Below are 17,333 nucleotides of genomic sequence, written 5' to 3'. Positions count from 1 at the left end.
GAGTTTAAACATAAATATAAAGGTATGTGTCAATCAAGATATATGCAAGAACAGGTTTAACGATTAATCAGGTGTAACATTGTGAGTGTGGTGTATAATTCTACTTGTGTGATGTAGAAGATAATTATCAAAGTATGTAATTCTGTAAGAATGTTAACAATCTGTAATAATTTTTTTAGTATATCACTAGCGTGGTGTAGAACTAAATTATCTATGTAGTAATACTGCTTGCAAACCAATGATGGTAAGATGATGTTAGGGGGTAGGACTAGATAAGTCTAACTTCTTCCTACTCCATTCAAGCATGTACTAGGTATAAGCAAATTGATAATGGATTTGTGGATATGTGTGAAATTAGGTGTGTTGACAAATTGACTGTCTTTACATGTTTGAAAGAATAAATCAAATCAAATCAAATCAAATCAAATCAAACATACACTAAATAAATGTCCAGCATTCCAGATTTTACTTTGTAAAAGGTATTACAAATAAAAGTAATCATAATGCAAAATTGCCCATTTTCATAGTGCTATATTATTATTATTTAAATAATGAATCATATTGTGTATGAAACTGTTACTTGTTAATTGTTAAGGTATACTGTATATATGTACTGTATAGATCTTATAGGTCATATGTTAAAACTGGGTTAAGAAAGATTTTGCGGGCATGGACTCAATTTACAGGCACTGTGTTTGCAGTATATACTGTCATTTATTGACAGTTTCAAGTTATATTGTTTTGTTTGCTGATCTTCTGGGACAAAAAAATCCAAAAAACCGTTAATCGTTTTGAGCAGGAGTCAAAATTCACACTTCCAATCCTGTAGCTGAACTTTCCCAGCCACAGAGAACAGGGAGAGCCAGGAGTAGAGGGGGTGGTATAGGGACAGGGTGTGTGTGTTCAGGGGCAGTGGCCTCTGCTTTAAACACTGATGGTTTGTGAGAATCTGCAGAGGTGTCATTTCACACCTCTGTGGCCTGGCCTGGACTGATAAAGCAGTGCAACAGAGCTGGGCAGCACTCATAACCTCCTAGTCTCTCCAGTCAGACCACTGAGTCTCTTCACAGAACATGGATACCTCCTCGGCCCCTCTTGTTGACTATGGCCTGCAATACCAGTGGTGCTCTGACTCAGACCTCTCCAGCATCTCCTCTCCAGAATCTCTATCTCCTGTTCACTCCGTGGACTCCAGGCTGTCTCCTTCCTATCAGCAGCTACCGCAGTCCACTCCAAAGGCAGCTAAGACTGGATATTCCCAGAGCCTCAAGTCCTCACCCTGCTCCCTGCCTGGACGTGGCCGGAAGTCGGGCCGAGCCACTCGGATCCGCAGCAAGCAGAGAGAGAGTGCCAGCGAGAAGGAGAAATTGAGGATGAGAGATCTGACCAAGGCTCTGCATCACCTCAGGTCCTACCTCCCACCCTCAGTGGCCCCTGCTGGACAGACTCTGACAAAGATTGAGACTCTCCGCCTCACTATTCGCTATATCTCCTACCTGTCTGCCCAGCTGGGAATAAGTGAGGAGATGCTGTTTCAGAGGAGAGAGCAAGGAGACACCTCAGCTAGTGACACCTCCTCACCTGACATCCTCAGCTACTTTCAGCATAGCTCCACGGGAGGTCAGGAGGCCCACCTGCAAAACCAGAACCTGAACCAGTCTTTGTATCCGGTCCAGTGCCAAAGCCAGAACACCATGCTGCACTATGCACAAAACTGTAGTTTTGGAGCGGATCAGTACAGTAGACAGCACAGTGAAGCTCCTCAGGATACCATCCTGCAGTTACCCCCAACAGCACAGCCCTCCTGTCAGGTATGTGGACAGATACTCATTGACATTATTTCTGACACTCTTTAAATCACACTTTTCAATTTATACAAAATGCCAATAAATGACATGCTGTTTTTTTTTTTATTACAGATGTGTGGCAAAGACTTCTGCACCCCACTAGTTCCAAGACAGTACTGGGGTTAAACACACTCTATGATTGTCCTCCAACAACAGACACAAACTATGTAACTGTCTTTACTGCCTCACTGTAAATCAAGTAATTTATTTGAAATATATATGCTAGTTTACATTTTATTTATTTTGTCCAATGAAATGTTGCATGTAAATATTGATATGTCTAACAACTATTTGTATATTTCTTTATACCACTATTTATAATAAAGATGTCATATTTTGTCATCAATCACAATTCAGACAGGTAATAATTATATGTGTGAGTGTGTGTTTTAGAAGTAGAAACTGTTGAGAATAAGAGACTTGTTAAAGAAAGGTTGGTGCTGGCACCACAGAGCCCCCTCCCCTGGTCACACAGGCACAGTGACACCACACATGCTCAGCAGTGACCTCTAATCTAAGTGAAAACTTCAATGCAGTGTGAGGCACAAAAATACAAGCTTATAATAAAATGGCAAGTCTTCCAGCCAGTTCTTATTTAATCATCATGTTAGTTGCCACAACAAATATACGATATGAAATTTGTGCTTTTTATAAATGTGAATTAAAGCTTGTTCAAACCCATATGCATAATTTTGATAAACTTTGGATTTCTATTGTCCATTCACTGTAACACAATTTTCTTCGATGGAGCCGCCATCTTCACCATTAACAAAGCCCCTTAAATCACAGTTTTACTTTTTTGTTTCATTTTTAGTGGCTTTAAAATAGTTAAAGGTAGGTTTACACTTTTAAAAGTTTATCTTGAAACACTTAGTGGGGGTGGGGGTGTTAATAATATACAGTCTTCCCATGTAAAAGTGTATTCCAAAGTTTATCTGAAGAAAATATGAGGCTTCATTAGACTAAGTTAGAGCACTCAAAAGGTACTAAAATTTGTTTATCAAGATATGTGTATGGTGTTTGTTTCTCATGGTGTTTGTTTGTTGTTTGTTCTCCATTGCTGCTGAAACACTGAAAGTTCCTCATTGAGGGATTAATAAAGTACCTACCTACCTACCTCAAATGGACCAGTCCGCACAGACTCTGGCTTTCCCACCTTCAAAGTGCTTTAGGTGGCATTTTTTTCTGGTCAGTATAAAAGGATGAATGACTAAAACACATGCATTAAATCACCGCTCTGCCTGATAGTATCTTATATATTCTGTATCGGCTTGTTACAATACAATTCTGTATTGAAGCTGAATCTTGTAACATTTTACACTGGGTGACACATTAAAACCTAAAACAATGTCTTCTTTCAGCATTCATTCACATAAGAAAAATTCCAGGGGCTTCCTGGTGGCCTGAGGGCTGATAAAGATAAGAAAATAGTGTAAGCTGTTGGACCACCATGTGGCGATATTCCCTTTAATGGTGTTTTGATGATGGTGGTGGAGACACATCAGCCCAGAATCTCCCATAGGTGTTCAACTGGGTTGAGATCTGGTGACTGTGAAGGGCACAGAATATGATTCACATCGTTTTCATACTCATCAAACCATTCAGTGACCCCTCGTGTTCTAAATTGGGGCACTGTCATCCTGGAAGAGGCCTCTTATTTATTCATGTTTTTCTTTTAATTTGTCCTTATACCAAGTAGCTGCACTGTCCTTGGTCAGATTCCATCCAGCAACCTGTTTAGCGTGTCATCACATTTTCTGGCACCATTTTCATTGTAAGTTATCTGATAAAGGTGGGTCACTTCTGGTCAAGATATTTTACCAGAAAATGGAAGTTGTTGCAACACAGTAAGTAAGTAAATAAATAAATAAATAAATTGTTGTGTAGAGAAATCATGTAATGTCTTAAGAAATATGTCATTTATAATGCATATCATATCATATATCATATCATATCAAAGCATATCATATTATATTACACTGTGATAGACTGATGACCTGTGCAGGGTGTACCCCGCCTCTTGCCCAGTGTCAGCTAGGATAGGCTCCAGCCCCCCATGACCCTATTCAGGAATATCAGTATACATAATGGATGGATGGATGTATATATTACATATATATTATACCTATGTGTCACAGTTAAAACATGGCATACAGAAGCTATACATAATCTTATGTGGATATTATTGTGATTACATATTATGTGACATCAAGACATTATTAATTGTGAGTCGTGGCAATGTAAGGCTTTCCAGAATCATTATAGTAATTTCTTCTGCGGTCTGAGACTTGTGACATAGGAGTAGTGCAGGGAGAGCAAAGCAAAGATCAGTCACAATTTATCTAGTTTATTTAGTGTGTCTTTGTTAATGGGCCCCAGCAAACACAAAGAGGTCCTTGGCACCACTAAGTCTAGACTAAGATACAAGATTGTCCCTGCTCTTTCCCCCTTTCTCTCACCTACAACCCTAATTACCTGCTAAAGCCAATGGATAGGGCTTTAATATTCATAGAGAAGTAGGGATCTGCATATCAGGCTGGAAAATTGGGTCTGAGTGTATAGGTTGCCACATACATGCAGTTCATTTGATATGCAAGCCACAGGCCTAACACCAAATCTAATAGACTCCCTTGGGTCTTTTATCATAGTAAAGCTAATAAACTCTTTGGGCTAAAAGGGTTTAGGATGAAAGGGTTAGCACTGCTGTGCTGATTATTCATTCATTACATGTGAGTAAATACTATCAGTGCTAATGTGGATTGAAGATCGTGTGTATCATCAGCCTGGGAGAGAGAAGGAAAGTTGGCAGCCAGGGTAATTCATGAAGCAGAAAAAATTAACTGTTAACAGATGATGACTGGATACAGGATTAGAATTAGAAATGCTTTATTCCAAAATAAATAAATCTAGTAGAAACACTGGTAGAAGAATGAATATTCTCATCTTTTTAGTATGAAACTGAAAGGATCCTATTGTATAAGCTTCAAATGTTAATACTTTAACCAAATGTTTAAGTGCTATAATTAGATGCAATAAGCATTTTCAGTTATTTTTTTATGAGAGCGACTTTTTACCAGATGACAGATACTTACTTTTTCAGTATTTATATTAAAGTAACCTTTATGCTAAAGAGCAACAGGTCGGTAGGAGGGAAATGGCAGCTGTATGCATGTAGCAAAACACAGATTAATGCTGGGAATGTTAAGAAATATAAATGTTGAGTTGTTGCTTCCAGTGACTCATCTAACGTCACATCACGTATAGATGGAGGAGGTTCAAAGGTCGCTGTGGGGACCAGTCCTTAAATCAGCTATCAAGACTGGTGTCACCTCTCACACCTTCCAGCACAAGAAAAATAAAAACCATTGCTTTACCTTAATCACTTTTAAATGTGCATTTTCACATGTTTTAATGTCCCCACACATATCCTCTACACCTCTGCTGCCTAGCAGGAGTCAAATGTGATGCAGTGGTTTGTGGGAACGTTGCTCAGGACTGAGATCCACAGTCAACACCTGACATTCAAATCCACAGACTTATCAGAGAGAATCCAATTCAATTTATGTGACCATGTTATATTTTATTTCTTCTGTTGTTAATGCTAAATTCTTCTAAACCCCATCAGCTGTCATCCTGTTGTGTGCCAATGAATTCAGTTCACATTCTCTTCATTCAAATAAAACTGTCTGAATGCAATTTTACATGCACCAACTGAGATGGTATACTAAACATATGCAATATGTATTTATGCACCTGTTGGTCTTTTTGAAAGGACAACTGTAGAAAAACCTTCAGTCTGGGAGCCAGAGACAGTATTTCAAAGGTCAGCAGTGAGACACAACATGCTAGTGTAAACATTTTTTGACAGAAAAATGTTTTGGTAAAATATTGCTTTCATCAAAATGCCACCTAACATAGTTATTATTGCCCATTTTTCTGGCACTTTTTGCTAATATCAAAATTTTTCCATCACTGCGACATGGACTTCGTAATATACTGTCCCATCTTAGTATTACAGATTGTTTGCAATGTAGGCAAACCAGAAACTGATAATTATTTTGCCCTTGACCTTGCTGGAATATAATGCATATAATAGTTACTGAAGCTGCACATTCTTTCCATGAAGATGTAGGTTCCCAGGCCAGTGGGGCCTACTGCTGTCCAAACAGGACCAGGTGTAAACTCCTCATGCCTCACAGCTGCACACTTCTCTAGCCTGACCTGGCAGGGAGTGAGATGCCTGCACAGAAAGAAAAAGCATTGCTAATGAGATGTAAAACTGCAAAATTAACTTCAGTGTTTCATAAAATGGCACATAGCACACAGTGGCACGCAACACAGTACTGAATGCTGTGTTTGACTGAACCTTAACCTGAGAGTCCAGTGGGCTTATTATTTCACTCAATCAGTATTTCAAAAAATACTATGAGCATCTGTGTGTTTACAAGGGATTTTGTGGGGATGTTTTTGTATATGTTCCCAGTGGCGCAGTGGATTTTAACAAGATCACTCAGAGGCAGTCCTGTGGCCTGTCATGGTAGGGTCATGTTCCCAGGCTGCAGGAGTATGTAGTGTGAATCTGTCTACTTTATGATGTCTGTGTGAGCTACCAGGTCACACTTTGTCTTGGATCTGGCCTGTTTCCCATGGGACCCCCTAGCCTAGGTGCCGGCCCTGGTCCCAGAGAGTATAAGGATCTGAGGTGGCTGCTGGAGGTGCAATTTCGCACCTCCCACCACATATATGGAGCAGCCTCCCTGTTCCTCCTCACTATCATCTGACTGCCGTACCAGCAACACACTGACAGCTCACTGCTCAGGGAAGAGCCGACAACCACAGCAGAGGCTACAACTAGAGCAATGACAGCAGCCATGGAGGTGTCCTACAGCTGTCCTCTGCAAGAGAACTCTTTCATATTTAACTGCGAGTCCCTGCTGGGGAAATCGTATGAGCCCGTGTCCTATGATCCAGCCTCAGATCCAGGTTATTTCAGCGCAAGCAGCAGCCTGTCTCCCACCTCCTCTGTGGACTCCTTCTGTTTCTCCCCCACCTCCATCCAACAGGATGCTTTGGAGTCTTTCATCTTCAGCAGCAGTACAGCAGCTCATCTTACCCATGAGACACAGACTCTGCCCTGCTCCGAATCCTCCACAACAACCTCCACCACAAAGAAATCCCGCTCCAGGTATCCAGGGAGGAAACGCCAGATGGCCAGTGAGAGGGAAAAGCTAAGGATGAGGGATCTGACCAAGGCTCTGCATCACCTCAGGACATACCTCCCACCCTCAGTGGCTCCTGCGGGACAGACCCTGACCAAGATCGAGATATTACGCCTCACCATTCACTACATCTCTTACCTATCAGCCCAGCTGGGCCTCAGTGAGGAGGTGCTGGAGCAGAGGAGGTCCTCAGGCTTTGTGGTGCAGCCCCAGACTCTTAACCAGTTCCTGGGCCAGCAAACAGCTACCTACAGTCCACAGGAGTCAAGCTGCCCCATTGGGAGCACAGCCCAGCTGTCCTCTCTACAGCATGCATGTCAGGTATGTTCATATCAAGGCCATGAAGTTCAAAAACATTTACATTTTAAATAGAAGATGTGTTTTACAGTTGACTGTATTTAGGTTCTCCTGAGTGTTACCACTGAGTGTGCTGCTAAGCAGAATCTCTCTTGTGTTATCAGGTTTCAAGTGCAGCTTGCTTCACCAGTGAGGAGTACTGGATGCCAGAGCAGCAACCCCAAAATGTCACCTTCTCTGGACAGTGCTGAAAGACATAGCCGGCCATCCACTACTTTCATTGCAGCAATGATCTCTAACAAAATGCATGGACAACTCATTTTTGTTAATTTAAACAAAACATATCTATGTCCTTTTGTGTGTTTTTTGTACATAGAACTGTATATTTATTGACCTTGCACAATGTGAACAGAATAAACCATATTTATCTTATCTTATGTTTGTCATTCCAAATTTTATGAACTATCCAGATGAAATCATGCAGACTTGCTTGCCTCCACTTCCTTACACAAACAGTGCAGCTGTCAGCATGACAGTGAGGTGTTAAACAGGGAACGCACCCTCTCTAAAGTCTTTAAGGAAGCACCCCTACTGAGCGAGGTGGCAGCTGAACTATCCTGTGTAAACATGACAGGGGTTAAGCTCTACATGTTAAACTATTTTTCCATTGATGCCTAAACATGGTATCACATTTTTTGTGCTGAAAAATTCTGTGATAAGAACCTACAAAAACAAATGTAGGTATCCGGTAATCTTTATTCCTAAAAGGCTTTGTCAAAACTTAACATTCAAACTATGTAGTACAATCAGAAAACTGGCATGTGAGTTTGGACTACTAAAGTGGCGAAGAAGCCTCAATGGTGAATCATTCAAGCACCTGTTTCTTGTTCATGGTCACCCAGTTCATGTTAGTCTAGGTTCTCTCAAAAAACATGGTGGTCAAGTCTAACTGCTCTTTGTTGTCTTCTCTGAACTGCAGCAGCTAGAGAGGACAAGGAGAAAATGACTGGGATATATGTATACAGTGTACTGTGTAGTACACAAGTATGAACAGGTGCAGAATATCTAATCACATATGCTGTCATACTAATGTAACAGCACTTGGAAATACAGAAGCGTTCATACTTAAACTATACTTGTTGTACAGTACTGTCCAGCGGTGGAATTTAAATAGACTGACTCAAGTACTGTACTTAAATACAAATTTGAGGTACTTGAACATTTGCATTCCATTATTTCCATTTTTACTGTTACTAAACTAGAGGAAAATCTTGTACATTGTGCTCCGCAACAGTTATTTGACAGCTATGGTTAGTAGATCTTTTACAAGTTAAGAATACATACTAAATCCTAAGTGGTTATAAATCTCCTATAAAGAATTAGAGCTGTAACAATTAGTCGACTGACAGAAAAAGAATGTCCACAGGTAGTAGTTTAAGTCATTTTTCATGCACCTCAAGGTTTCACTTTCTTAACTGTTAGGATTTGCTGTATTTTTCTGGTCTTACATTAATGTCTCTTTAGGCTCTGGTCAAGGTCAAAGTGTTTATTTGTCATATGTACAGTTAGGAAACATGTTTCCCTGTACAATGTAATTCTTACTTTGCCGTCTACATGAATGCCACAAAAATACAAGTGAAATATAAAGTAGATAAATAAGTAACACAAAATCTAAGGCTAAATCTAATCACCATTTCACTAGTTTTTACACAAACAAACAATTAACTGAGAAAACAGTCAGTTGACTGATCAGTGAATAAAATAGTTATTAGATGCAGCTTTATAGAAAGTAGTTCAAGTTAGCTCCACTTCAACCAACCACAGCAGTAAAATGCTGCTCGTGCACCAATGGATCAGTATGTACTATAATGTATCCAATGATTAAGGATGTCCTGATCCAGCTTTTTGGCCATGATACCAGTCTGACTAATTTAATATTAGGTATCTGCCAATACCAATTCTGATCGGTGACTGAGCATGACTGAAACTGTTCAAATACAGAACAGTAGTTCTAAATAAGGATCAGCCTTATTCTGGCTTATAATTGATCCTGTGCTATATACCCGGGTCGGTGTCAATACCGATATTTAGAATCAGACATCTATACTAAAGTTACCGCTAGCCATCAGAGATAACCGAGGACCCAGTAAAGGCAGGACTCATACACAGGCTCAAGGTAAAAAGGTATTGTAGTAGTTAGGATCTGATATGAACTAAATTAATTCAGGCAAATCATCCCAGTTTAAATAATCATTTAATATTACACTAATTCTGAACAGGTTGATAAGTTATGAGACACTCCCACAATCTGGTAGTTGGGGGACAGAGAACAGAATCATTCCTCCTGCAATGGAATAGATAAAGTATTAAATAAGGAGATTGTCACAGAGTCAGTCAGTCATTGTGGCCACAAGGTACAGTCACGTCTGTCAGAGTCAGGAGTTGGCCCCCTCTCCACCTGGCCGGGTCCAAACGCACACTCATGACTGCAGTACCATCACTCCTTCCTTCCTCTAACCCACAGCTGTCCTAACTTTTATCTTCTCACAGTTATGCAGCCTCCTATCTATATATGAACTGCACACTATTCTATTACATATTACCTCTGGACTGATACCTTGTTTGTGTTTGACCACTACAGTATTTTAATTGAAGACAATAACAGAAAGTTATAAGATGAAGTGTGAATGTTCCAACAGATCACAGGCGACTGGGAGCTGTATTGCCTGGACCACTAGATGAGTAACCCGGGTCAGTCGGCGGGTAGAGACAACCACTGAATATAGAGCAGAGGAGGAGAGTCAGATGATGAAGCAGATCAGCAGTGAATCTTTATATAAGTGATAATGATGAGAAACCTGGGTTCTGGAGATTGTTTGTCGGGTAAATGGGGATCAGTGCTGTGCAGGAAGGCAGCAGGTGATGAGATGACCGCTGGCCGGTGCGTGAATCCACCAAAGGTGGGGGTCGTGGATCACTGGATTGTCCGGCTGCAGCCCAGCTCTCCGCCAAAGTGGGTAGTGCATCTGGGTAGCCGAGTCACTGTGGAGGTCCGTACAGCTCAGCAGGATCTCCATAGCAGGTGGGTGGAAGAAATGAACAAAAACACCAGAGACCCGGAAAGATGCTGTAGAAAACTGGGTCAGGGTCTGGAGGAACCTCATCCAATATCAGAACAGTCTGAGCATAAACTTCACACAGGCTCAAAGGTAACTCAAATCTACCTGTGAAAAAACTTGAACTGGCGAGGAGACAGCAGGATTCAGTGGAACAAAAAGTAGACTCAGTTCACATGAAGCAACAGTTCATACACAAAAAAGGCACAAGGGGATTTTCTCTAGCAAAACACAAGTAGTTCAGTTCACAGCACCAGGAAAGTCACACAACACAATACCAGGATCGCCAAGGCAGAAAAAACACAGGTTGACAGTAGTGATGTTATACTCGAAGCAAACGGCTCGACACAGTATCGATCTTTCAAAGCAGAAGTATTGTGGCAAGATGTTTCGATGCCTTGCTTCACCATGCAAGATATCACATGACTCCCCAAATGAAGCTTCATGACATCACGCGCATATCAGCAATATATCGCACCGGTTTTGAATACAGGACAGAGTTATCAAACTTTCACAATGCTTATAAACGGGCACAATCCCTCTACACTCGTGGGTTTTTTGAGAGGAGGAGAGTTTTTGCTTGCATTATTGCTATAGTTTCATTGATTGACAATCAGGGAGAGTAAGGTTTAGGTAGGATTAACGTAAGATTAGATAAACTGGCATACAGTTATACACTCACATTAGCACATAAACATTCAAATACAAAACCACATACAGTGGGTTTCACCTTCTTCTACTCTGATTTTCTCCTGGTGAAACTCAAGAGTTCAAAATGCAATAGCTGAAGCAACAGTGGAAGTTCAGTGTTATTTGGCTGAGCCCTACTTTTCCATTAAAATACTGGGACTCAAGGGCAGCAGTTTATCCTAATCTTTACAAGCTTGCCTAAAGATATCTTCATATGCCAGCAACTTCTGTGCCATGTGAAAGGGTCTTCTCCAAAGCTGGAGAGGTAGTAACAAATCCCCTTCCCAGCTTCGCCAGCATTTTGTATACAGTGCCTTGCGAAAGTATTTGGCCCCCTTGAACTTTGCGACCTTTTGCCACATTTCAGGCTTCCAACATAAAGATATAAAACTGTAATTTTTTGTGAAGAATCAACAACAAGTGGGACACAATCATGAAGTGGAACGAAATTTATTGGATATTTCAAACTTTTTTAACAAATAAAAAACTGAATAATTGGGCGTGCAAAATTATTCAGCCCCTTTACTTTCAGTGCAGCAAACTCTCTCCAGAAGTTCAGTGAGGATCTCTGAATGATCCAATGTTGACCTAAATGACTAATGATGATAAATAGAATCCACCTGTGTGTAATCAAGTCTCCGTATAAATGCACCTGCACTGTGATAGTCTCAGAGGTCTGTTTAAAGCGCAGAGAGCATCATGAAGAACAAGGAACACACCAGGCAGGTCCGAGATACTGTTGTGGAGAAGTTTAAAGCCGGATTTGGATACAAAAAGATTTCCCAAGCTTTAAACATCCCAAGGAGCACTGTGCAAGCGATAATATTGAAATGGAAGGAGTATCAGACCACTGCAAATCTACCAAGACCTGGCCGTCCCTCTAAACTTTCAGCTCATACAAGGAGAAGACTGATCAGAGCTGCAGCCAAGAGGCCCATGATCACTCTGGATGAACTGCAGCGATCTACAGCTGAGGTGGGAGACTCTGTCCATAGGACAACAGTCAGTCGTATACTGCACAAATCTGGCCTTTATGGACGAGTGGCAAGAAGAAAGCCATTTCTTAAAGATATCCATAAAAAGTGTCGTTTAAAGTTTGCCACAAGCCACCTGGGAGACACACCAAACATGTGGAAGAAGGTGCTCTGGTCAGATGAAACCAAAATCGAACATTTTGGCAACAGTGCAAAACGTTATGTTTGGTGTAAAAGCAACACAGCTCATCACCCTGAACACACCATGCCCACTGTCAAACATGGTGGTGGCAGCATCCTGGTTTGGGCCTGCTTTTCTTCAGCAGGGACAGGGAAGATGGTTAAACTTGATGGGAAGATGGATGGAGCCAAATACAGGACCATTCTGGATGGAAACCTGATGGAGTCTGCAAAAGACCTGAGACTGGGACGGAGATTTGTCTTCCAACAAGACAATGATCCAAAACATAAAGCAAAATCTACAATGGAATGGTTCACAAATAAACATATCCAGGTGTTGGAATGGCCAAGTCAAAGTCCAGACCTGAATCCAATCGAGAATCTGTGGAAAGAACTGAAAACTGCTGTTCACAAACGCTCTCCATCCAACCTCACTGAGCTTGAGCTGTTTTGCAAGGAGGAATGGGCAAAAATTTCAGTCTCTTGATGTGCAAAACTGTTAGAGACATACCCCAAGCGACTTACAGCTGTAATCGGAGCAAAAGGTGGCGCTACAAAGTATTAACTCAAGGGGGCTGAATAATTTTGCACGCCCAATTTTTCAGTTTTTTATTTGTTAAAAAAGTTTGAAATATCCAATAAATTTCGTTCCACTTCATGATTGTGTCCCACTTGTTGTTGATTCTTCACAAAAAAATACAGTTTTATATCTTTATGTTTGAAGCCTGAAATGTGGCAAAAGGTCGCAAAGTTCAAGGGGGCCGAATACTTTCGCAAGGCACTGTATGATTGTAGCAAATGCTTTGAAACACAGAACCATTTCAACACAGTTGCTTCATATCGATTCAATGGTTCAGAAAGCTTTGGGTTCTCCATCACTAGTTGACAGATCAGAAGCTTACGGAGTACTGGCAGGACGCCAAGAGTCCATCTGGTGAGGAAGATACACCGAGCAGCAACAGTGCCCTGCTGATTGGGAGCACGTGTGCATGTACCGGGGCGTAGTTGTTGATGGTCCCCATGCCGGCGGACAAGGTGCTGGGAGTGCACCGATCCACAAACACAGCAACTAATGATATAATATACACTCACAGGGGCCAATTTCCTGCATTGAGTACTTTAATTATTTATTTACATTTTGCTATTAATATGCACATACTTTTACATATACAACATTTTCTTTTCAACATTTATGACCTATTCATGGAGTATTTTTACAGTGCCATATTAGTGCAAACAGGACCAAATGTGAGTGAAACTATACCTGCTTGTACTCAAACTCAGTGGAGAAGTGTTTGGTCAGTACATCCGTGAGTCCTCCAATGGAGAATAATTCACCACCATAGCCGAAAAAAACAGAACGTATGAAGGCTTTTATTCTGCACACAGCTACACACTGTGTGAGCAAAGCTGCTTACATCTTCATCAGTGAATACATTTCTAAAATGTACTGTCTAGCATAGCAGTATACCTAACCCTGGCACTGCACTGACACACTGCACAAGTAGATGATGCAAACCTGTATGAATAAGAGGAAAACACTTCCTGAATAAATGGTCCCAGGCTAGGAGCAAAACTGGGGAGGTCCAGAGGTTGAGCACAAAGTAATGGGAGGCAAAGAAAGTACTTGAATTAAAACACCTACTGCATTTAAAGCATGACATATTATTACCTAGAGGAAACTTAAAGAGGATGGGAAAAGGGATAGGCAGGAAATTTAGAGTGTATGGAAAAAATGAAAGGACAGAAAGCAAGTGTGAACATATTTGTTGTTAGGTGGGTTTTTCATCCACTCTTTGAACCAGTTAGTGGTCAGGTCCTTACAGCCCTCAACCCCAGTACTGCAGGCCAAGGCAACTGCAATCAGCTCATTGTACCTGGACAGGGACATGAGATGATACAGTACACTGGGGGAAGGTTGTTGTGATGTGTTACCCTCAATTATACTACACCTTGCTGTATGTGTTGCCGGTGGCCAAAGCATTCACATCCATGGCACCCATGATCTCATTCAAAACTATTCAATCTTTCTGAAAAATGCACAGAGAAATGTTTTTTGGTGCATAACCACACATTTTAATATGCAATGAGCACATCAGGATGACACATTTTTCAGTAAAGATATCAAAGTGAGTTCTACATCTACACTGTGAGGACCTGGTTCACACTGAAGCAAGTGGAAAAGATGTCTATTCAGCATTTAGTCAATCCTCAGCAGAGAACAAAACCCACCATATAACACATTGGTTCACCATAGTTGGCTCTAAGGTAAGTGATATAGGTGGCAAAGCCTTCACTAAGCCACAAGACATTCCACCATGTCATGGTCATCAAGTTCCCAAACCAATAACAGGACAGAGCTTCACTTTACTGGTAGGTTTTCAAACACATTTCAAAAGTAAACACAGTTCCTATCAGAGATTTAATGTTGTGTGTCATTCAGCAATACCATTTTTTTTACTCCTTTTATTTTTTTTTATTGAAACAAAGTAGCACATTAACAAAACAGTAACGAACATGTGAGACAAGACAACAGATAGATGACATTACAAAAGGATATAGAATGTTTTACAAGATTGTAGTGTGTAAAGTGTGGGTATTTCCAACTTATGCAGTCTATGAAAGGCAAGAAAGGGAAAAGAAGGAAAAATAAATAGATTAAAAAAATAATACCAATAATAATGATGATATCAGTACTAGTAATAAAATCAGCTTGTTACATTATTAGAGATAGGTGGGATTGTGTGTGGCCTCAGCCCCAGGTGTTTGGTTCAAGTTGAAATGTGTTAAAAATGGGTTCCATGTGTCATTAAAAGCTGATGAACTATTCTTGTGAATGATGCCATTTTCTCTAATGTGATGTATTCTACCAGAAGGTTGGTCCAGTGTAGTTATTTTTTTTGATTTCCAGTTTTGAAAGATTGTTTTCTTGGCAATAGCTAGAGAAATGAGGAGTGGGTTTTTGTATTTAATTGGTAGGTGGTCGATTTCTATGATATTACCAAGTAAGCAAAGTGATGGAGAAGGAGGGATTCTACAGCCCAAGATGGTGGAGAGTTTCTCTGTCACTGCTATCCAGAGGGAATGAATTGGTTGGCAGGTCCAAGTAGCATGAAAATAATTGTCAGTGCAACCTAGAGTGCATTGTGAACAAATGTCTGTGTCAGTGAAACCCATTTTGAAAATTTTACTTTGTGTAATATGGGTCCTGTAAATGGTCTTGTCTTGTATAAGTTGTAAGTTTACATTGCTGGTCATAGAAAAGATGTTATTGCAAATTTCTGTCCATAAGCTGAGGGAGAGAGTTAAATTGTTTTCCCGTTTGAATTTTAGTATTGTTATTGTTGAATCTGTATTTGATATGAGTTTATATAGCTTGAATAACATTTGGATATTATTTCCTTGGAAGACGTAATTTTCATAATTTCTTCAATTAATTTGGAGGGTTGTAGTGGGTTATTGGTTACACTACTCTTTGACTTAATTATAGATTTTAGTTGATTGTACTGGAGGAACTGTTCTCTCTGAACTCTGTACTTCTGGATCGGTGTATTAAATGATATGAACTGGTTATTTTCAAATAGGTGATGTAAGTGAGTGATTCCTTTGTGTTGCCATGTTGGGAAAAAGATATGGTTATTATACAGTTGAAAATCAGGGTTGTGCTGAATATATATGGTGCAAGTGATGATTTAGTGATTTTGTTTGCTTTCCACCAGGTTGTCAGAGTTGAGAAGATTGTGATGTTCTTACAATAATTCAGTTTTTAATAGAGTTTGGTAGAAAAGGAAGGTCTGCAACTGAGTTATTTGAGTTATTTCTGGAGTAATTTTGCTCTAATTCTATCCATGCATTGTTGTAACTGTCCTTCTGAATCCATTTGACTAATTATTGTAGCTGATTTGCCAAGTAGTAATATTGCAAATTTGGTGCTTCTAGGCCACCTAGTCATTTTGGAGTGTAGATAGAGAAATTTTGGGTTTCTTGTTTTTCCAATAAAATTGTGAAGTTATACAATCAAGTGATTTAAACCATTTATCTGTGGGTGTTGTGGGAAGCATTAAACGGGTAGCTGATTTGAGGTCAAGTTTTCATTTTGACAGTAACAATTCAGCTGATGAGTGAGAGAGGAAGATTGGACCAGCGTTTGAAATCATCTTCTAACTTTTTTAGCAGGGGGGTGTAGTTGAGATAAAAAAAAAAAAAGTTCAGCCTGGGGGAGATAATACCAAGATATCTGATGTTGCCTGTGCAGAATTGGGGGGAGGAGCCTTGAGCTGCAGAATCCCAGGCATCCTCAGGGTGGTAGTATGGTGGATTTATTCCAGTTTATTATGTAGTTTGAGAACTTAGAAAATATGTAAATAATGTATAACGTTTCCTCTAGAGAATTATAGGGATCCTGTAAATATAATAATAAATCATCTGCATAAAGACTAATTTCATATTCTGAGTAAGTATCCATCTTAATCTGGCCTTTCTGACCTTGTCCCCAAAACAGCCAACCTGAGCTGTCCCTCTGATGTCCTCATTCCTAATCCTGCCCATCCTGGTCACTCCTAAAGAGAACCTCAACATCCTCATCTCTGTTACCTCCATCTCTGCCTCTTGTCTTTTCCTCACTGCTACAGTCTCTAACCCATACAGCATAGCTGGTCTCACTACTGTCTTGTACACCTTTCCTTTGATTCTTGCTGCCACTCTTCTGTCACACAACACTCCTGACACCTTTCTCCACCCACTCCAACCTGCCTGCACTTGCCTCTTCACTTCTTTCCCACACTTCCCATCGCACTGGACTGTTGACCCCAAATACTTAAACTCCTGCACCTTTTTGACCTCAGCCCCCTGTAACCTCACTGTTCCACTTCCCCCCCTCTGGTTCATACACATGTATTCAGTCTTACCACGACTGACTTTCATTCCTTTTCTGTAGTGAGAGCAGACCTCCACCTTTCCAGGTGTTCCTCCACCTGCTCTCTGCTCTCACTACAGATCACAATATCATCC

At 40.5% G+C, this 17,333-nt stretch overlaps 2 protein-coding genes across 2 annotated transcripts; both read left to right on the top strand.

The window, feature by feature from the left end:
* The first annotated feature begins 1,073 nt into the window (after positions 1 to 1,073).
* Positions 1,074 to 1,973, top strand: LOC109969922 (mesoderm posterior protein 1-like). The gene is made up of 2 exons (XM_020617151.1): positions 1,074 to 1,811; positions 1,920 to 1,973. Exons 1-2 carry the CDS (start codon positions 1,074 to 1,076, stop codon positions 1,971 to 1,973), a joined length of 792 nt encoding a protein of 263 aa, XP_020472807.1.
* Positions 1,974 to 6,718: 4,745 nt separating this feature from the next.
* mespaa (mesoderm posterior aa) lies at positions 6,719 to 7,614 on the top strand. The gene is made up of 2 exons (XM_020617150.1): positions 6,719 to 7,387; positions 7,528 to 7,614. Exons 1-2 carry the CDS (start codon positions 6,719 to 6,721, stop codon positions 7,612 to 7,614), a joined length of 756 nt encoding a protein of 251 aa, XP_020472806.1.
* Positions 7,615 to 17,333: the final 9,719 nt, after the last annotated feature.

This window comes from Monopterus albus, unplaced genomic scaffold, assembly GCF_001952655.1.
Source record: "Monopterus albus unplaced genomic scaffold, M_albus_1.0 scaffold186.1, whole genome shotgun sequence".
Lineage (NCBI taxonomy): Eukaryota > Metazoa > Chordata > Actinopteri > Synbranchiformes > Synbranchidae > Monopterus > Monopterus albus.
Note: the sequence above shows the minus strand (reverse complement) of the source record. Positions and strands in the feature narration are given on the sequence as shown.